Source organism: Sceloporus occidentalis, unplaced genomic scaffold (assembly GCF_023333645.1).
Source record: "Sceloporus occidentalis isolate IW3139 unplaced genomic scaffold, rSceOcc1.0.p SCAF_5, whole genome shotgun sequence".
NCBI classification, from domain to species: Eukaryota; Metazoa; Chordata; class Lepidosauria; order Squamata; family Phrynosomatidae; genus Sceloporus; species Sceloporus occidentalis.
The window spans coordinates 49,191,067-49,207,282 of NW_028316985.1; the positions used below are offsets into that span (position 1 = coordinate 49,191,067).

At 40.6% G+C, this 16,216-nt stretch overlaps 2 protein-coding genes across 2 annotated transcripts; both read right to left on the reverse strand.

Annotated features, from left to right (window-relative positions):
• Positions 1-10,464: 10,464 nt before the first annotated feature.
• LOC149312134 (uncharacterized protein F54H12.2-like) lies at positions 10,465-11,121 on the reverse strand. Its single transcript, XM_089527172.1, has one exon. It carries the CDS (start codon positions 11,119-11,121, stop codon positions 10,465-10,467), a length of 657 nt encoding a protein of 218 aa, XP_089383298.1.
• Positions 11,122-13,548: 2,427 nt separating this feature from the next.
• Positions 13,549-14,905, reverse strand: LOC149312135 (uncharacterized). Its single transcript, XM_089526806.1, has 3 exons — positions 14,487-14,905; positions 14,264-14,374; positions 13,549-14,173 (listed from the first exon to the last, which is right to left on the reverse strand). Exons 1-3 carry the CDS (start codon positions 14,778-14,780, stop codon positions 13,631-13,633), a joined length of 948 nt encoding a protein of 315 aa, XP_089382932.1. The 5' UTR covers positions 14,781-14,905; the 3' UTR covers positions 13,549-13,630.
• Between the last annotated feature and the right edge of the window lie 1,311 nt (positions 14,906-16,216).

A 16,216-nucleotide genomic window follows, 5' to 3' on the forward strand; every position in this document is an offset into this window, starting at 1 on the left:
AGACTGACTAGAAGTTTGTTTGAAAACTGTTGGCTGCTTTGATATTTTTTTAAAAATGTTTGTTAAAAGGTTATAAAATAAAAAAGAGTTTATTTTAAAAAGGTGTTTGTGATTTTCTTTTCAAAAAAGTGACTACTCTAGAGCTGGCTCATAATGAGTATTTACAATGGGGGGGGGGGGGTATCAGTATTCATGCACCACTCAATCTCCCTAGAAAACATGAGGCTTTGGTGGTGTGGGGGATACAAAATGGAGGGGTGGAGGGTGGAGATGGCTCTTTAAATTAAACAATGAAGAGGGGGTGGGGGGAAGCCTTCTTACAGAAACCCTCCAAACTTCCTGACCCTCCTTAGCCTAAAAACAGAAATAAAGCAAAGGAGAGATTCTTACAATTAAGCTGTACAGCTACCTCTCCAACCCCCCCCCCCCACTTCAAACAAAAAGCAGAAATCAGGGTGGCTCTTAAATAATGTAGAGGGTTGAAAATCATTTTTTGCAACCCCCCAAGGCCCCCTCCCAATGTCTCCTAAACACAGAAACAAAAAGCATGGTTGAAGTTTTAAACAGACACTATATTTCCCTGGTGGGGCCCTCTGCAAAAAGTTTTTTAAAAAGAGAAAAGGGGAGGGGGGTGGCTTACCACATGGCTATGTGCCCTGCAACATGTACACCTTAGGGGTGGGGGGCCACCTTAGGGGGATGGAGGGACATAGATCCACCCCCAAGGACCACCTTTGGGTCATAGATCCACCCCCAAGGACCACCTTAGGGGGGGTGGAGGGACATAGATCCACCCCCAAGGACCACCTTTGGGTCATAGATCCACCTCCAAGGACCACCTTTTGGGGGAGGGGGGATAGATCCAACCTACCCTTTTTCTTAGGGGTGGGTGGGGGCAGGTCTCAAGAGCCAATCACAGACTGGTTACCTGACGTATAAAAGTTCTGCAGAGAAGGGGGTCTGTCCTTTTCTGGCTGCCATACCTGTGAGACTCTGTGGTTCTTGGTAAGTTTTTTCCTGTATATTCCATAGCATTGTTTTTTAAAAGAAGGCCTTTATAACTATTGCCTTTTCCCCATTTTTAAACTTTATTCAAAATGGGCTGTTGTGGGCCTTTTCCCTCACTAAAGAATAAATATTTGATGAATGTCCATTAATTTGGGGGGGAAAACTGAGCAGCTTTAAAATTACAAGCATAACATGCGGCTTTCTCTTTTTCCATGGACTTCATCTAAAATCTGGGGCTTTGGGCCATAAAAACATTGGTATTTATGCATTTTCCTGTTAAATGTTTTTAATTGTTAGCATGTAGTTCTGTTAGAAAGAAATTTTACATGTGCTACAAATGTTTTAGAAGCCTTTTTAAAAAATACTTTTCAAAGCTTACTGAGAGTAGAAATGTGTGGATTAGGATATACGGGTTTTTAAAATGTCTGGCAAATGGTTTCACTTGGAAACATGTGCTCAGCACTGTTTTAAATTTTTTTTTTTTTGTTAAATATATATTTTTAACAAAGCTCTTTTTGGTATTTATGAAACAAGGTTTAAAATGCTTTAGAAGCCTTTTTAAAAAAACTTTGCTTTGCTTACTGCTGGGTATGTTTGATGGGATTAAGAAAGATGTGTATTAAAAAGTCTGGCCCCTGTTTCCACATGCAAAACATGTGCTTGGTACATTTTTAAAATTTTTTGTCAAATATTATTTTAAAAAGCTCTCTTTTTGTGAAACAAGGTTTAAAATGCTTTATAAGCTTTTTTTTAAGAGTATTCTGGAGACTTTGTGGGAAGATTTGATGGGGGTAGAAAACAAAGCTCCAGAGGTGTTAATGGGTTTATGGTCAAGAGCTGATTACTCATACGCAGCAGAGTTACAGCCTTTTGTATTGTTAACTTTTGGCTTGTTGGTGCTAAAAGTTCATTTAATTGTTAAATAAGCCTATTTGGAAAACTTCTTTTTGCCATTTTCCCCCAAAAAGTTCTTTTTTAGGTTTTAAATTGTCTAATGTGCCTGTTTTAAAAGCTCTTTTTTTTGGTTTTTCTCAAATAAGTGCCCATTTGGAAAATCTTTTTATTCTGTTTAAAACTTTTTTTTTTTTGCCAGTTTTTCTTAAATAAGCCTGTTAACTACCATTGCTTTGAGCATTGCTTTGTGTGTGTGTAGGGGTTAGGAATTGATGGTGACTAGGTAATTTCAAAAGATTTTATTGGGTGGATAGCTTTGTTATAGGACATTAGCATACAAGAGCTTATGCCGGAAATAACAACCACTTTAGATATAAAATATTGTACAGACGGTTAAAAACAGCTGTTCTCATATTTCTGGGTGTAACTTCATGCGTCATTATTAAGCCGTTTTCCTGAAATAATGAAAAGAAAAAAACTGTTAGGGCAACACATTTTTCTCAATTGATCACTGGTTCCATAGGGTTTCCTAAAGAATATGTGTTAAACTTACCCAGCTGCCATTTTCCTTCATCCAGATGTGTTTCTCCATTATCAAATAGCCGGCAATGCAATTGGTAATTTGCTGTACATTTCCTGTTGTGAGAGGCACACCTCTGGTCTTCAGCTTTTTGGCAATAAAACCTCCAAATAAGAGAGTCATCACAATTCTTCCCCAGTTGATTTTTCCATCAGAAAATTGAGACCTCATAACTAAATGGATTATTTCACAAGCACGAGAAATATTTGGAATTTCCAACTGTGTTATTAAGGGTTCCATTTTTTCTTCCACGTGCTTCTGAGTTGAATTGGCCAATTTTTGTAAAGTGTGGTATATTTTTTCATCTATTTGTTCATCTGGAACTTGGTCACATACTAGATTTAAGTAAACATGAACAATGCTGAATGTCTGCCTCTCCATTTCTTGTCAGAAGCAGAAATGTGGCAGCTCAGTCTCAACAGTATAATTCTGTGGGGTTTTCTGATATGCGAGGGGTGGGTTTAGTGGGCATGTCTCAACATGTTTGTGTTCATCAGGCACAGCTGGTACTTCATAGCCCCTGCAAGCCATGGAAAAACAGGTCCAAAACGTTCCTTCAGAGGAGACTGCACAGGGCACAGGAGGGCTGGCTAAAACACAGGCCCCAAACCTGACACACCCAACAGATGAAGAATTAGGTAAAATTTGTGCTTAACAATATTAGCACTGCTTTGTGGGTCAAAAAAAAATAATAATTTAGAGGTGGGGACTAACAACATTAAATGTGTTATTTTGTGGGTTTGTTCTTTCTGAAATTAGTGTCTTTTCTTTACAGAATTGATGTTTGCTGAAGGCAGCCACGAAGGCAATGCGGCACCTGAAACTCCAGTGACAACAAATAAAAGTGGAGGTACAGTGTGTGTGTGTGTGTGTGTGTGTGTGTGTGTGTTGTGGTATTTAAGGGCTGGGGGGGTAATGAGTGAGTGAGTGAGCTATAATACTTCTTATTTTGTTTGCTTTTAGACAAATCTCTGAAACGTAACAGAGAAGAACCCCACGATGCTACACCCCAGGCTTCTAAGAAGCAAAAAAATAATGAGCAGGTGATGGTGATTGACGGAAATCTCTTACAACGCTTTGAAGCCCGCAGAAAGAAAGCTGCAACGTTATCGGCCTGCTTTGTGGAGATGCAGAAAATGGTAGCGAAAGGTTGCGCGATCCTTAGACGGGCCAAGGGCTATGAAGCCCATTTGAATTATATGTGGGACAATCCAGTAACACAAGCTCATATGGATGCTTTTTACGAGAGTATTAAAAAATATAACGAGTACATGGTGGACAGGTCCCTTGAACATCGGCAGATAGGCAGAGGTAAACTACAACCAAGGATCAAGAAAGGCCGGAATGGTAAATGGTGCAGGGTGGCGGGGTACTGGAAGAAACCTGCCAATGGTAAACTGTACTGGAGAAGAAGAGTAACCACCCTGATTAACAGATCAAAAAAAGTACTCCACACTCGGAAAAATAATAGGAAATGTAAAGGGGGCCTGAACTCGAGGAGCCTGGTAAAAAACACTAAACATAGTGTTGATAATAACCAGCCTTCTTGTTCCAGCACCCCTTCTTCCGTGGCCTCTGACCCATCCAGGGCTGAGAACCAAAACCCCTGTGACTCTGTTTCTGATAATAACCAGCCTTCTTATTCCAGTGCAGAACCTCAGAATGATTTGGAGTCTTCTGAATCATCCAGGGATGAGAGCCAGCCCCTACCTGCAAACATCCCAGGCTCCCCAGATGATGAGGGCCCCCCTGCCGTGTATGCAGAGCGTGTACGCTCATGGCAGTGGACCCACAGGTTGTATCGTACAGTGCGTATCGGTGAGGAGTTCCGATTCAGAAACTTAGAGCATGTAACATCGTACACGCAAGCTATACACGCATTACACAACTCAATACAAAATATTCTAGACGATCTTAACCAGCGAATTAGTCTGGGAGATTGTGTTCAAATTAGACTGGAGGCTGATGGCCTAAGAAATCCTCTGTATTCTGTTAAAAAAAGTAAGGACCTTTTAAATGCTGAGGATTTTCTATCACAGTTGAGTAACCTGTTGCAAAGCAACATGGAAATCTGTGCCCATTCCAGTTTTCGTCTCATAATTACGATTGTGAAACCCCCAGGGGGCGGAGGGCATAGATCAATAGGCTCCATCCCCTCTAGTGAAATAGTTGCCAGAAAAAGAAAACATTTGGTTGATTTAAATTATACAGGCACTAACCTCTGTTTTGGCGGTGGCCTGATTGCTGTCATGAGTGAAAAGATTCCCACAGATGCAAAACTGCTGACAGCAGCCAGGCAACTGTATAAGGAGCTTGGCTGGTCCGATCAGAAAAAAGTGACCTTAAGTGATATTTCACATGCTGAAAACCACTTAAAAATTAATATTCATGTGGCACATTATTCTAAGAAGGGGTGGAGTCTGTTTAAAACCCAAGGCCCTCAATATCAAAAAACATACACGCTGCTTCTGCATGACGAACACTTCTATGGGGTAATCAATGTAAAAGCCTTATTCGGGGTACGAAATTTTTGCATATTTTGCCAGAGCCTATATAACCATAACAATCACACCTGCTTATATTTCTGTCGCCTCTGCTTGAGAAAAGATTGTGCGGTTGTGGTAGATCAACAGGCTAGGTGTTTTGACTGTAAGCTGAATTGTAGGTCTAAAGAGTGCTTAAAAATACACAGGCAGCTGGTCTCAGAGGGAAAGGTACGCTGTGAAAGCAGGAGCTATTGTCCTAAATGCTCGCATTACCAGAAAAGTTACCATGATGAGGAAGAGTGTAAAGGCCGGCAGTGCACAGTCTGTTGGGGGTTCATCACAAAAGATGATGAACATAAATGCTTCATGCAGCCCCTAAAAACCCCTGAGGTTTCTGTACAGTATCTATTTTACGATTTCGAGTGTCACCAAGCAACTGGTGTACATGTCCCTAACTACTGCTTTGTAAAAGCATTTCCAGGGGAAACTGTAGAGTGCTTTAAAAATGGTAACAAAAGAAAGCGGAGGTATAAGAGAGGGGCTAAAAAGCAGTATGACAGCGATGATGAGGATGAAGATTATGAGTGGCCCCTTGCTGGCAAAAGTTGGGAATTTAAAGGGGAGACATGTTTATCTGACTTTATTACAACATTTATAGACCGCCAGTTTTCTGACTGCACATTCTTAGCACATAACTCTAAGGGTTATGATGGTTACCTGGTGCTGAATCAGCTGGTGAAAGAAAAACTTGATGTAAAAATTATCGCTCAGGGTGGGAAACTGATTTCTGTTACAGTGGAAAAATTGAATATAAAATTTATTGACTCCCTGAGTCACCTCCCTATGGCCCTCTCTAAACTACCCAAAGCTCTAGGCTTTGAGAGCTATAAGGGATATTTTCCCCATTACTTTAACACACCTGAGCATTGGGATTATGTAGGCCCAATGCCCTCAGCTGAAGATTTTGGTGTAAAATATATGATGCCTGGTGAAAAGGAAGCCTTTTTAGCATGGTATTCAGAGAATCAGGATAAAATCTTTGACATGCAGAAAGAGCTTGTGTTTTACTGCAAAAAGGATGTTGAAATTTTAGTAGAGGCCTGTACCAAGTACAGGCATGAAATTGTAGAACTGACAAAAGAAAAGAAGTTAGTGGAGAAAGGGAAGAAAGGGAAGAAAGGGAAAAAAGAATATGAGGAGTGGTTTGCTATAGACCCCCTCCAATTCCCCACCCTTGCAAGTGTCTCTCTTGCGATGTATAGATTTAAGTTTCTGCAAGAAAACACCATTGCAATTCCAAGTTTTGTAAATTACCACAATCAGTTTAAGCGATACTCCACACCGTCTATTCAATGGCTTTTGTATATTGAACATGAGGAAAAGCTTGAGATTCAGCATGCCTTAAATGGTGGAGAGGTTAAAGTTGGAGATTATTTTCTTGACGGGTATGCCGCTGTAGGTAATAGGAAAATAGCCTTTGAATTTAATGGTTGCTTTTATCGTGGATGTGTCCTGTGTTATCCTCCCCAGGAGAAAAACCCTGTGGTGGGGAAATCTTATGAATTTCTCTACAATTCCACACAGAAAAAAGCAGCTGAACTCAAAAGCCGGGGTTTTGATTTGAGAACGATTTGGCAACACGAATGGGATAATATGGTAAAAACAGATGTGAAACTCCAAACGTTTCTTGCTTCATCCCGCCTTCCAGAACCCCTACACCCCAGAGATGCTCTCTTTGGGGGTCGTACAAATGCCATCTGTCTCTACTATAAACCTAAAAGTGGGGAGACAGTGAAATACTACGATTTCACCAGCCTGTACCCTTATGTTAACAAAACCAAACAATACCCTCTGGGGCATCCCAAAGTCATTTATAAGGACTTTGAACCGGTCACAAACTATTTTGGCATAGTGAAGGCAAAAGTTATTCCTCCCAGAAAACTCTATTTTCCAGTTTTGCCTTCCAGGATCTCTGGAAAACTTATGTTTGTGCTGTGTTCAACCTGTGCAGAACAGCGGCAGTTGGACCCGTGCAAACATACAGATGAACAAAGAGCCTTAAAGGGGACGTGGTGCTCCGTTGAGTTAAATGTGGCTCTAGAGAAGGGGTACAGGGTTGTGGAAATCTATGAGGTATGGCACTTTGCACGCAGGTCTTCTGTGTTGTTTTCAAAATACATCGAGATGCACCTACGACAGAAGCAGGAAGCTTCAGGCTATCCTCACTGGTGTGTTACCGATGAGGACAAAAACAAGTATATAAAGGAATATCATATGAGGGAGGGGGTGCTTTTGCGCAAAGATCAGATCGCTGTGAACCCTGCAAAGCGCCAGATTGCAAAGCTGTTTTTAAATTCTTTGTGGGGGAAGTTTGGGCAGAGAACAAACCTCCCTCACACTCAGGTGTTGAGAGACCCCGATGAATTCTTTCAGCTGCTTTTTTCTGATGCTTACAAGGTTTCAATGTTTGAATTTGTTGACGATGAGGCTGTTTGTGTCTCCTGGAAATATTCCGACGACCGGGTGACAACCTCGGGTAGAAAAAACGAATTCCTTGCCTGTTTTACAACGGCCTATGCACGTTTGGAACTTTATGCACTCTTAGACAAGCTTGGGAGACGTGTTTTGTACCATGACACAGACAGTGTCATATTTGTGAGTCGGGAAGGAGAGTGGGACCCTCCTCTCGGAGATTTTCTCGGGGATCTCACAAGTGAGGTTCCTGCAGATCAGACCATTACAGAGTTTGTGTCAGCAGGGCCTAAGACCTACGGTTATAAGTTGTCTAACGGCACAGCCTGCATGAAGGTCAAGGGGATTACATTGAACAGCGCTAACTGTGAAAAAATTAATTTTGACAGTCTCAAAGACCTGGTATTCTCCTACGTCTCAGACAAGAAAGGTTCCACACCTCATGAAATTGTGGTACAGCAGCCAGGTATTGTAAGAAATAAGCAGCATTGGACACTTCACACTAGAAATCTCAAAAAAACACAAAAAGTTGTTTTTGATAAAAGGGTCATTACTGAAGGATTTAGGACACTTCCTTATGGCTACTAAAATGGAAACACGCTGGCAACACCCATTCTCAGCTATTCTCGCTGGACCTAGTGGCTGTGGGAAGACGTTTTTTATAAAAAATATGCTGGATCATGCTGGTAGTGTGTTCTCAGAAATGCCTGAAAATATTGTCTGGTGTTACAGTTGTTGGCAACATTTGTACAAAGAACTCCAATGTAAATACCCTATTATTCAGTTTGTACAGGGGATGCCTGATAAATTTGATGATGATGAACTGTTACCCCCCAATAAAGTAAATCTTTTGGTTATAGATGATTTGATGATTCATGGTTCTGAAAATAGAGATCTTGAGCGGGTTTTCACCCAATTTGTACATCATAGGAATCTGAGTGTATTTTTCATTACCCAAAATATTTTTTGCAAAGGAAAAAGTAGCCGGACCATCAGCCTTAACGCTAAATATATGGTGCTCTTTAAAAATCCTCGGGACAAATTACAAATTGCTACTTTGGCTCGACAGATGTATCCGGGAAATGTCAATTTCTTCATGGAGGTGTTTGCTGATGCTACAAACAAACCTCATGGGTATTTAGTGCTGGATCTGAATGCTAACACCCCTGATTCTTACAGGCTAAGAACTTGCCTTTTCCCTCCAGATTTGCCTGTGGTATATATAATGAAGAAAAACCATTCCCACCACAAAAGGGCCCGGTTTTAACAATCCAGGGCTCTGTTGTTGTCTGCTCCTCCATGGGGAAACATGTCCAGTCGCGTAAAGAGAAACTTGGCACTTTTAAAACTGCTTATTACAGTGCCTCCTCGTCAAAGAAAGGCCATTTTGTGTTCAGCTTCGGATGACCTTGTTGCAGCCATTTCAGAAATAGCCCTCAATACTTTAAAAGGCAACATTCCTTTATCCCCACAGCAGGTGCGTGTATTAAAAAAAAGACGCACCCTTATTAAAACTCTGGGTAACAGTAAATTGTCCCTGAGAAAAAAGAAGTACCTTGTGAAGCAGTCTGGGGGTTTTTTGGGGCCACTGCTAAGTTTCGCAGTTCCTCTAATAACAGGCCTTTTAACTAAACAGTGATGGAATATGCTGAAAAAATGTATTTGGTCCCCAGCCATCAGCTAGAACAATTAAAGGGCCCAGCTTCTAAAGATGAAAACATCAGAACTACAGCAATCTCTTCCTTAGATACTGAAATGCAGGCAATTCTACGTAGGACCGACTTAACTGAATATGAGAAAGCCAGACGTTATGATGCTTTACTCCAAAAATATCTAACTCATGTAAAACAGAAGGAGGCAGAGAAACAAAGTTTAAATCTGTTTCTACCCGAATCCCCTTCTGAAGAAGTTGTGATGAACTCCCCTGATGGCATGATTCAAGAAGTGTTGGACAATCTGCCTGTCAGGTACAAAAATAATGCAAGATTGTTACTAAACAAAATGAGTCAAAACAAAAATGTTTCTTCGTGGGATGACAAGGGCGTCTTTGTGTATAAAGGAGAATCTGTAACTGGATCTAATATATTGGACTTAGTCAAAAGTATAATACAGCCTCATGCTTTACCAACCAAACGCCTCCCCAAAGGCTGGGATGTTTTTTTGAGGGCCATGGCTGAAATAAACGCTCCAACTTCTGTGGTGGGTAACACTGCCAATAGAGAACTTTTGAACCGTTTAAAGAACCCTGAAGATTCTTTGTCACTTACACCTGTACTGTCACACAGATCTTTTAAAAAACAACGGCATGCTGCTTGTACCTGGCTCACTTTATAACGCCGCTATTTTTTAGAAAAAGAAATAGAAATAAAAGTCTTCTTTTTAAACTATTTGATAGTCTGTGAGTGTTTTTTTAAAATGAAAATAAAAGCCAGGACACAGATTATGTTTTAATAAAACCCTCTGAGGGGGTGTGTTTATTAGGAAATGCGGTGGTGAAATTCATTACAGGATACACATCCCTGAGTAGTCTGGAACATGTCTGAGACAAGCCCGGGCAAGTTCTTCTTCTTTTTCACAAACTGTACAACCATCTCATCGTTTTTTTCCAAATTGTGAGAATATAGGTCTTGAATATTTTTAAATGTCAGGCCCTTGCCGCGCTGTTGCAGAAAAAACACACAATGATATCCACAAACCACAGAGTCTGGGGCTTGTACTGGATGACCCTGAAACACAGTTTTGTAGCCATTTTTTCTTAAAAAATTCATGATTGTTTTAGGAAACAGAGGGTGGTCTGGAGGGTGTCCGTAGGAGTCAAAAAATTCGCCATTTTTTTCTTCTGTCAAGTATATAGCAAGCCAATGTTCTCCTGGAAGGTTGTGAGGATGGGTGTTTATGACCAAGCTCAGGGGCCTTTGCAGCAGCTTCTTTCTGGGGAGCATGTCACAGGGGAAGACTCCATAGAAGCTCTTCCGAGTATAGGGGTCAGAAGTCAGTATGCGGGTTAACTGCAGGCTATCCATGTTACATATAATCAAACAAGACATTTCTTCGTTGATTTATTTCTATCACATTGTCAAAAACTCCATAAACAACCATATTGACAGTGGCTGGCAGGGGCCTGGCAAAACGCAGCTCTGCCCTCAGGTTTCCAGTTTTAATCAAAGAGTAGTGGTCACCTCCTTCTTGATCTGGAGTCAGGTCAAATGCAAAAAGTGTGTAACCTCTTGCATATTCTTCACGGTTAATTAAAAGAGACCTGTCTTTCATATGCTTGCCCGCCGTTTGTACCAAACTCATATACTCTCGCACACAGTTTCCCTCTTGAAAATCGGGCTGAAACGGTTTCATTGGATTCTGTTCTCCATCCAGGTAAAGGGCCGCAAAATTAATATCATAATGTTTAAAGTTAAACGGATTTTTGTTGTAAATACCGCTAAAGGCATCATTGTCCACCAGGCCTATAACCACCTGTTTAGGTAATTGTCCCAGAAACAGGTTCTCCTGATTAGAGACGCGGCTGCCTCTCGGGATGCTGAACACTTTCATACTCACACGATCCACAGGATATTTGGCATTGGAAGTCAACAGTCTCTTATTTGGAGGTTTTATTGCCAAAAAGCTGAAGACCAGAGGTGTGCCTCTCACAACAGGAAATGTACAGCAAATTACCAATTGCATTGCTGGCTATTTGATAATTGAGAAACACATCTGGATGAAGGAAAATGGCAGCTGGGTAAGTTTAACACATATTCTTTAGGAAACCCTATGGAACCAGTGATCAATTGAGAAAAATGTGTTGCCCTAACAGTTTTTTTCTTTTCATTATTTCAGGAAAACGGCTTAATAATGACGCATGAAGTTACACCCAGAAATATGAGAACAGCTGTTTTTAACCGTCTGTACAATATTTTATATCTAAAGTGGTTGTTATTTCCGGCATAAGCTCTTGTATGCTAATGTCCTATAACAAAGCTATCCACCCAATAAAATCTTTTGAAATTACCTAGTCACCATCAATTCCTAACCCCTACACACACAAAGCAATGCTCAAAGCAATGGTAGTTAACAGGCTTATTTAAGAAAAACTGGCAAAAAAAAAAAAGTTTTAAACAGAATAAAAAGATTTTCCAAATGGGCACTTATTTGAGAAAAACCAAAAAAAAGAGCTTTTAAAACAGGCACATTAGACAATTTAAAACCTAAAAAAGAACTTTTTGGGGGAAAATGGCAAAAAGAAGTTTTCCAAATAGGCTTATTTAACAATTAAATGAACTTTTAGCACCAACAAGCCAAAAGTTAACAATACAAAAGGCTGTAACTCTGCTGCGTATGAGTAATCAGCTCTTGACCATAAACCCATTAACACCTCTGGAGCTTTGTTTTCTACCCCCATCAAATCTTCCCACAAAGTCTCCAGAATACTCTTAAAAAAAAGCTTATAAAGCATTTTAAACCTTGTTTCACAAAAAGAGAGCTTTTTAAAATAATATTTGACAAAAATTTTTAAAAATGTACCAAGCACATGTTTTGCATGTGGAAACAGGGGCCAGACTTTTTAATACACATCTTTCTTAATCCCATCAAACATACCCAGCAGTAAGCAAAGCAAAGTTTTTTTAAAAAGGCTTCTAAAGCATTTTAAACCTTGTTTCATAAATACCAAAAAGAGCTTTGTTAAAAATATATATTTAACAAAAAAAAAAAATTTAAAACAGTGCTGAGCACATGTTTCCAAGTGAAACCATTTGCCAGACATTTTAAAAACCCGTATATCCTAATCCACACATTTCTACTCTCAGTAAGCTTTGAAAAGTATTTTTTAAAAAGGCTTCTAAAACATTTGTAGCACATGTAAAATTTCTTTCTAACAGAACTACATGCTAACAATTAAAAACATTTAACAGGAAAATGCATAAATACCAATGTTTTTATGGCCCAAAGCCCCAGATTTTAGATGAAGTCCATGGAAAAAGAGAAAGCCGCATGTTATGCTTGTAATTTTAAAGCTGCTCAGTTTTCCCCCCCAAATTAATGGACATTCATCAAATATTTATTCTTTAGTGAGGGAAAAGGCCCACAACAGCCCATTTTGAATAAAGTTTAAAAATGGGGAAAAGGCAATAGTTATAAAGGCCTTCTTTTAAAAAAACAATGCTATGGAATATACAGGAAAAAACTTACCAAGAACCACAGAGTCTCATAGGTATGGCAGCCAGAAAAGGACAGACCCCCTTCTCTGCAGAACTTTTATACGTCAGGTAACCAGTCTGTGATTGGCTCTTGAGACCTGCCCCCACCCACCCCTAAGAAAAAGGGTAGGTTGGATCTATCCCCCCTCCCCCAAAAGGTGGTCCTTGGAGGTGGATCTATGACCCAAAGGTGGTCCTTGGGGGTGGATCTATGTCCCTCCACCCCCCCTAAGGTGGTCCTTGGGGGTGGATCTATGACCCAAAGGTGGTCCTTGGGGGTGGATCTATGTCCCTCCATCCCCCTAAGGTGGCCCCCCACCCCTAAGGTGTACATGTTGCAGGGCACATAGCCATGTGGTAAGCCACCCCCCTCCCCTTTTCTCTTTTTAAAAAACTTTTTGCAGAGGGCCCCACCAGGGAAATATAGTGTCTGTTTAAAACTTCAACCATGCTTTTTGTTTCTGTGTTTAGGAGACATTGGGAGGGGGCCTTGGGGGGTTGCAAAAAATGATTTTCAACCCTCTACATTATTTAAGAGCCACCCTGATTTCTGCTTTTTGTTTGAAGTGGGGGGGGGGGGTTGGAGAGGTAGCTGTACAGCTTAATTGTAAGAATCTCTCCTTTGCTTTATTTCTGTTTTTAGGCTAAGGAGGGTCAGGAAGTTTGGAGGGTTTCTGTAAGAAGGCTTCCCCCCACCCCCTCTTCATTGTTTAATTTAAAGAGCCATCTCCACCCTCCACCCCTCCATTTTGTATCCCCCACACCACCAAAGCCTCATGTTTTCTAGGGAGATTGAGTGGTGCATGAATACTGATACCCCCCCCCCCCCCATTGTAAATACTCATTATGAGCCAGCTCTAGAGTAGTCACTTTTTTGAAAAGAAAATCACAAACACCTTTTTAAAATAAACTCTTTTTTATTTTATAACCTTTTAACAAACATTTTTAAAAAAATATCAAAGCAGCCAACAGTTTTCAAACAAACTTCTAGTCAGTCTTTATGGATCAGATGGTCTGTTAATAGTTGTTAGAAATGTTTTATAAGATCTATTTTTAATCACTTTTAACACATGCTCCAAAATAGGCTTATCCCTGGGTTTCAAAATGTTATTTAATTCCTTCAGTGAATTTTCAGATCTCTCTACTTTAGTTACAAGTTGCAAGATTTGGTCTACAGTCTCATTTGTTATCAATAGGCCATTGAAACTGTAAGCTACAAGAATATATACGTGTAACACGTTTTTAAAATCTATTTGCCCACATAACCAGCTCAGTTTTCTACACAGATAACGTTTTGACCACAACAGACAGTCATGGGAATTTTGAGCAGGGGCAGAGATTACACAGCCAACACAGGATTCATAGCGATATTGCTGCAAACAATGGGTGATGATTCCATAACACACAGCTCTGATTGTTGACCGCATGAGAACTTTCAATTCTCTGGGAGAAAAATTTAATGGTTCTTTTGGAACATCTAGTCCAAGAATTTTAGCCATGACCACAGGGCTAGGTTGAGCTGTAGACATCTCGACGAAATCCTAAAAAAGAAATAAGATAGATTACCTTTAAAATGCATTTTTAAAACACACACACTTAATACCAAAATCCCCTTCTAAAAGATGACTTACTGGAATATCATTCCAGCCAATGCTTGCAAACCTCCACAGAGCTATAGGTAATGTGTTGCCTCCACATGCTTCAGCACACTTCTCTGCAGAACTGCTACTGGCCTGAGGTTGCTAAAATATAAAGAAAATAGTCTTTTTTTTGTTTTTTTAGAGGAGAGGTGGGGAGCCGACTTTGTAAGGCTAGTCAAAACCCTTTAAAAATAAAAAAAACCCACTTTTTTACCTGCATTACAGCTGGTTCTGCTGAAACGGCATCCACCAGGCGGTTCCATGCTTTGCAAATCTCATCAGCTTCTTCGCTAGCCAGGTCAGCATAGGTAGAAAGCCCATCATCTGAACTATTGCTAGGATAACGCTTTCTGCTTTTTGGCTTCACATCCCCTGTTTCTTGCTCTGTAGAGTTTGCAGAAGTAGTGGGGGCCTCCATGTTGTCTTCTCTGAACATGTCTGGGCTTGCCCAAAGGCTTCCTGTAGCGTTGCTAAAACCGTCTTCTGATTGGCCCTTTTGAATCATCATGGTCACATGAGTCCCTTCAGACGCTCCACCTACAGGCGGGGTTTCATGCTGGGGTGGGGCCACAAGCGGGGGGCGTGGCCGGATATCCGGGGAGGGCAGGACTTCCGGCAGAAGGCCGGATATCCGGGGAGGGCGGGACTTCCGGCAGGAGGCCGGATATCCGGTTAAGGCGGGACTTCCTGTTAAGGCGGGACTTCCGGGGCGGGGCACCTGTCAGTGGGCGGGGCTTATGAGTTTGACGAGAGGTGCCACCCTTTACTACTGTTGCTATGTGTCTTGAAGTAATTTCTGACTTAGGATAACCCTAAGGTGAACCTATCTTGGGATTTTCTTGGCAGGTTTCTTCAGAGTGGGTTTGCCATTGCCTTCCTCTGAGGCTGAGAGTGTGTGACTTGACCAAGGTCACCCAGTTGATTTATATGCCTGAGCCAGAATTTGAATCTAATCCTAGTCCAATGCACAAACAACTACATCACACTGACTCTCCAAAGATTCTCTTAGTCTCATTGAAAGAATTACCTGGGAATCCAGAAATCTCCTTTTACATTTAGGCATGTATATTTAGGCAAGTGCAACCACGTTTTGTCTTCAGAGTAGATGGTTTTGTCAGGCTCATCTCTTATGAACAGCAAGAGTTCATTGTTATATTTCTGCCACTTCCATCACATCTTTTTTGCAAATAGCATTAACTCAGTACTCACAATTCAAGAGTGCTTGAAACGGTAACATGACATCCAGAAGCTGTCTTTAGCCATGAACAAAGATATTGTCTAAGCTTGGCCTTCCCAAGCTTTCTACTATAGACTATAAATCCTGATGGCTGTGCTGATTCGAGGATGATAGGAGCTGTAATATAATACATATGGAGGGCAGCAGACTGGAGAAAGAAGTGTAATGTTTCTGGGGTTGAGAAACTACTCTCAAACTCAAACTCTCAGGGGAAGAAGATGGTAGCAAGAACTTTACTGTCTTCCTTCCTTTTTCTTGCCCTACTGAATTTTTTCATTACCAGCACTGTAAAATGTACTCTGCATACATTTTAAAGCACATAATTATATTGATTGTTGGGTGGAAAGGAGGAAAGCATAGTCTAATGTTCTGCAATAATTTTCTAAGCACTGAGAATCTGATGGTTGCCAGTGACCATCATTATTGTAGAGAAGGGTTTATTACACATATATATAGGTTGATCATAACATGTGAGTTCATAGCATTAACACCCAACAGATACAGCTCCTCTGTCGTTTGTTTATTATTATTATTATTATTATTATTATTATTATTGGGGGTAGTTTTTGCATAATAGAGGTGTCTGCAGAGTTCCAAAATAACTCTCCCATCTTCCATTCTTATCTCACTTACTAGCTTCTTTATAGACTCACAGTTTAACATTCTCAACAACAGAGAAGGGAATAGGGAAAAATGATGAAAGTAAG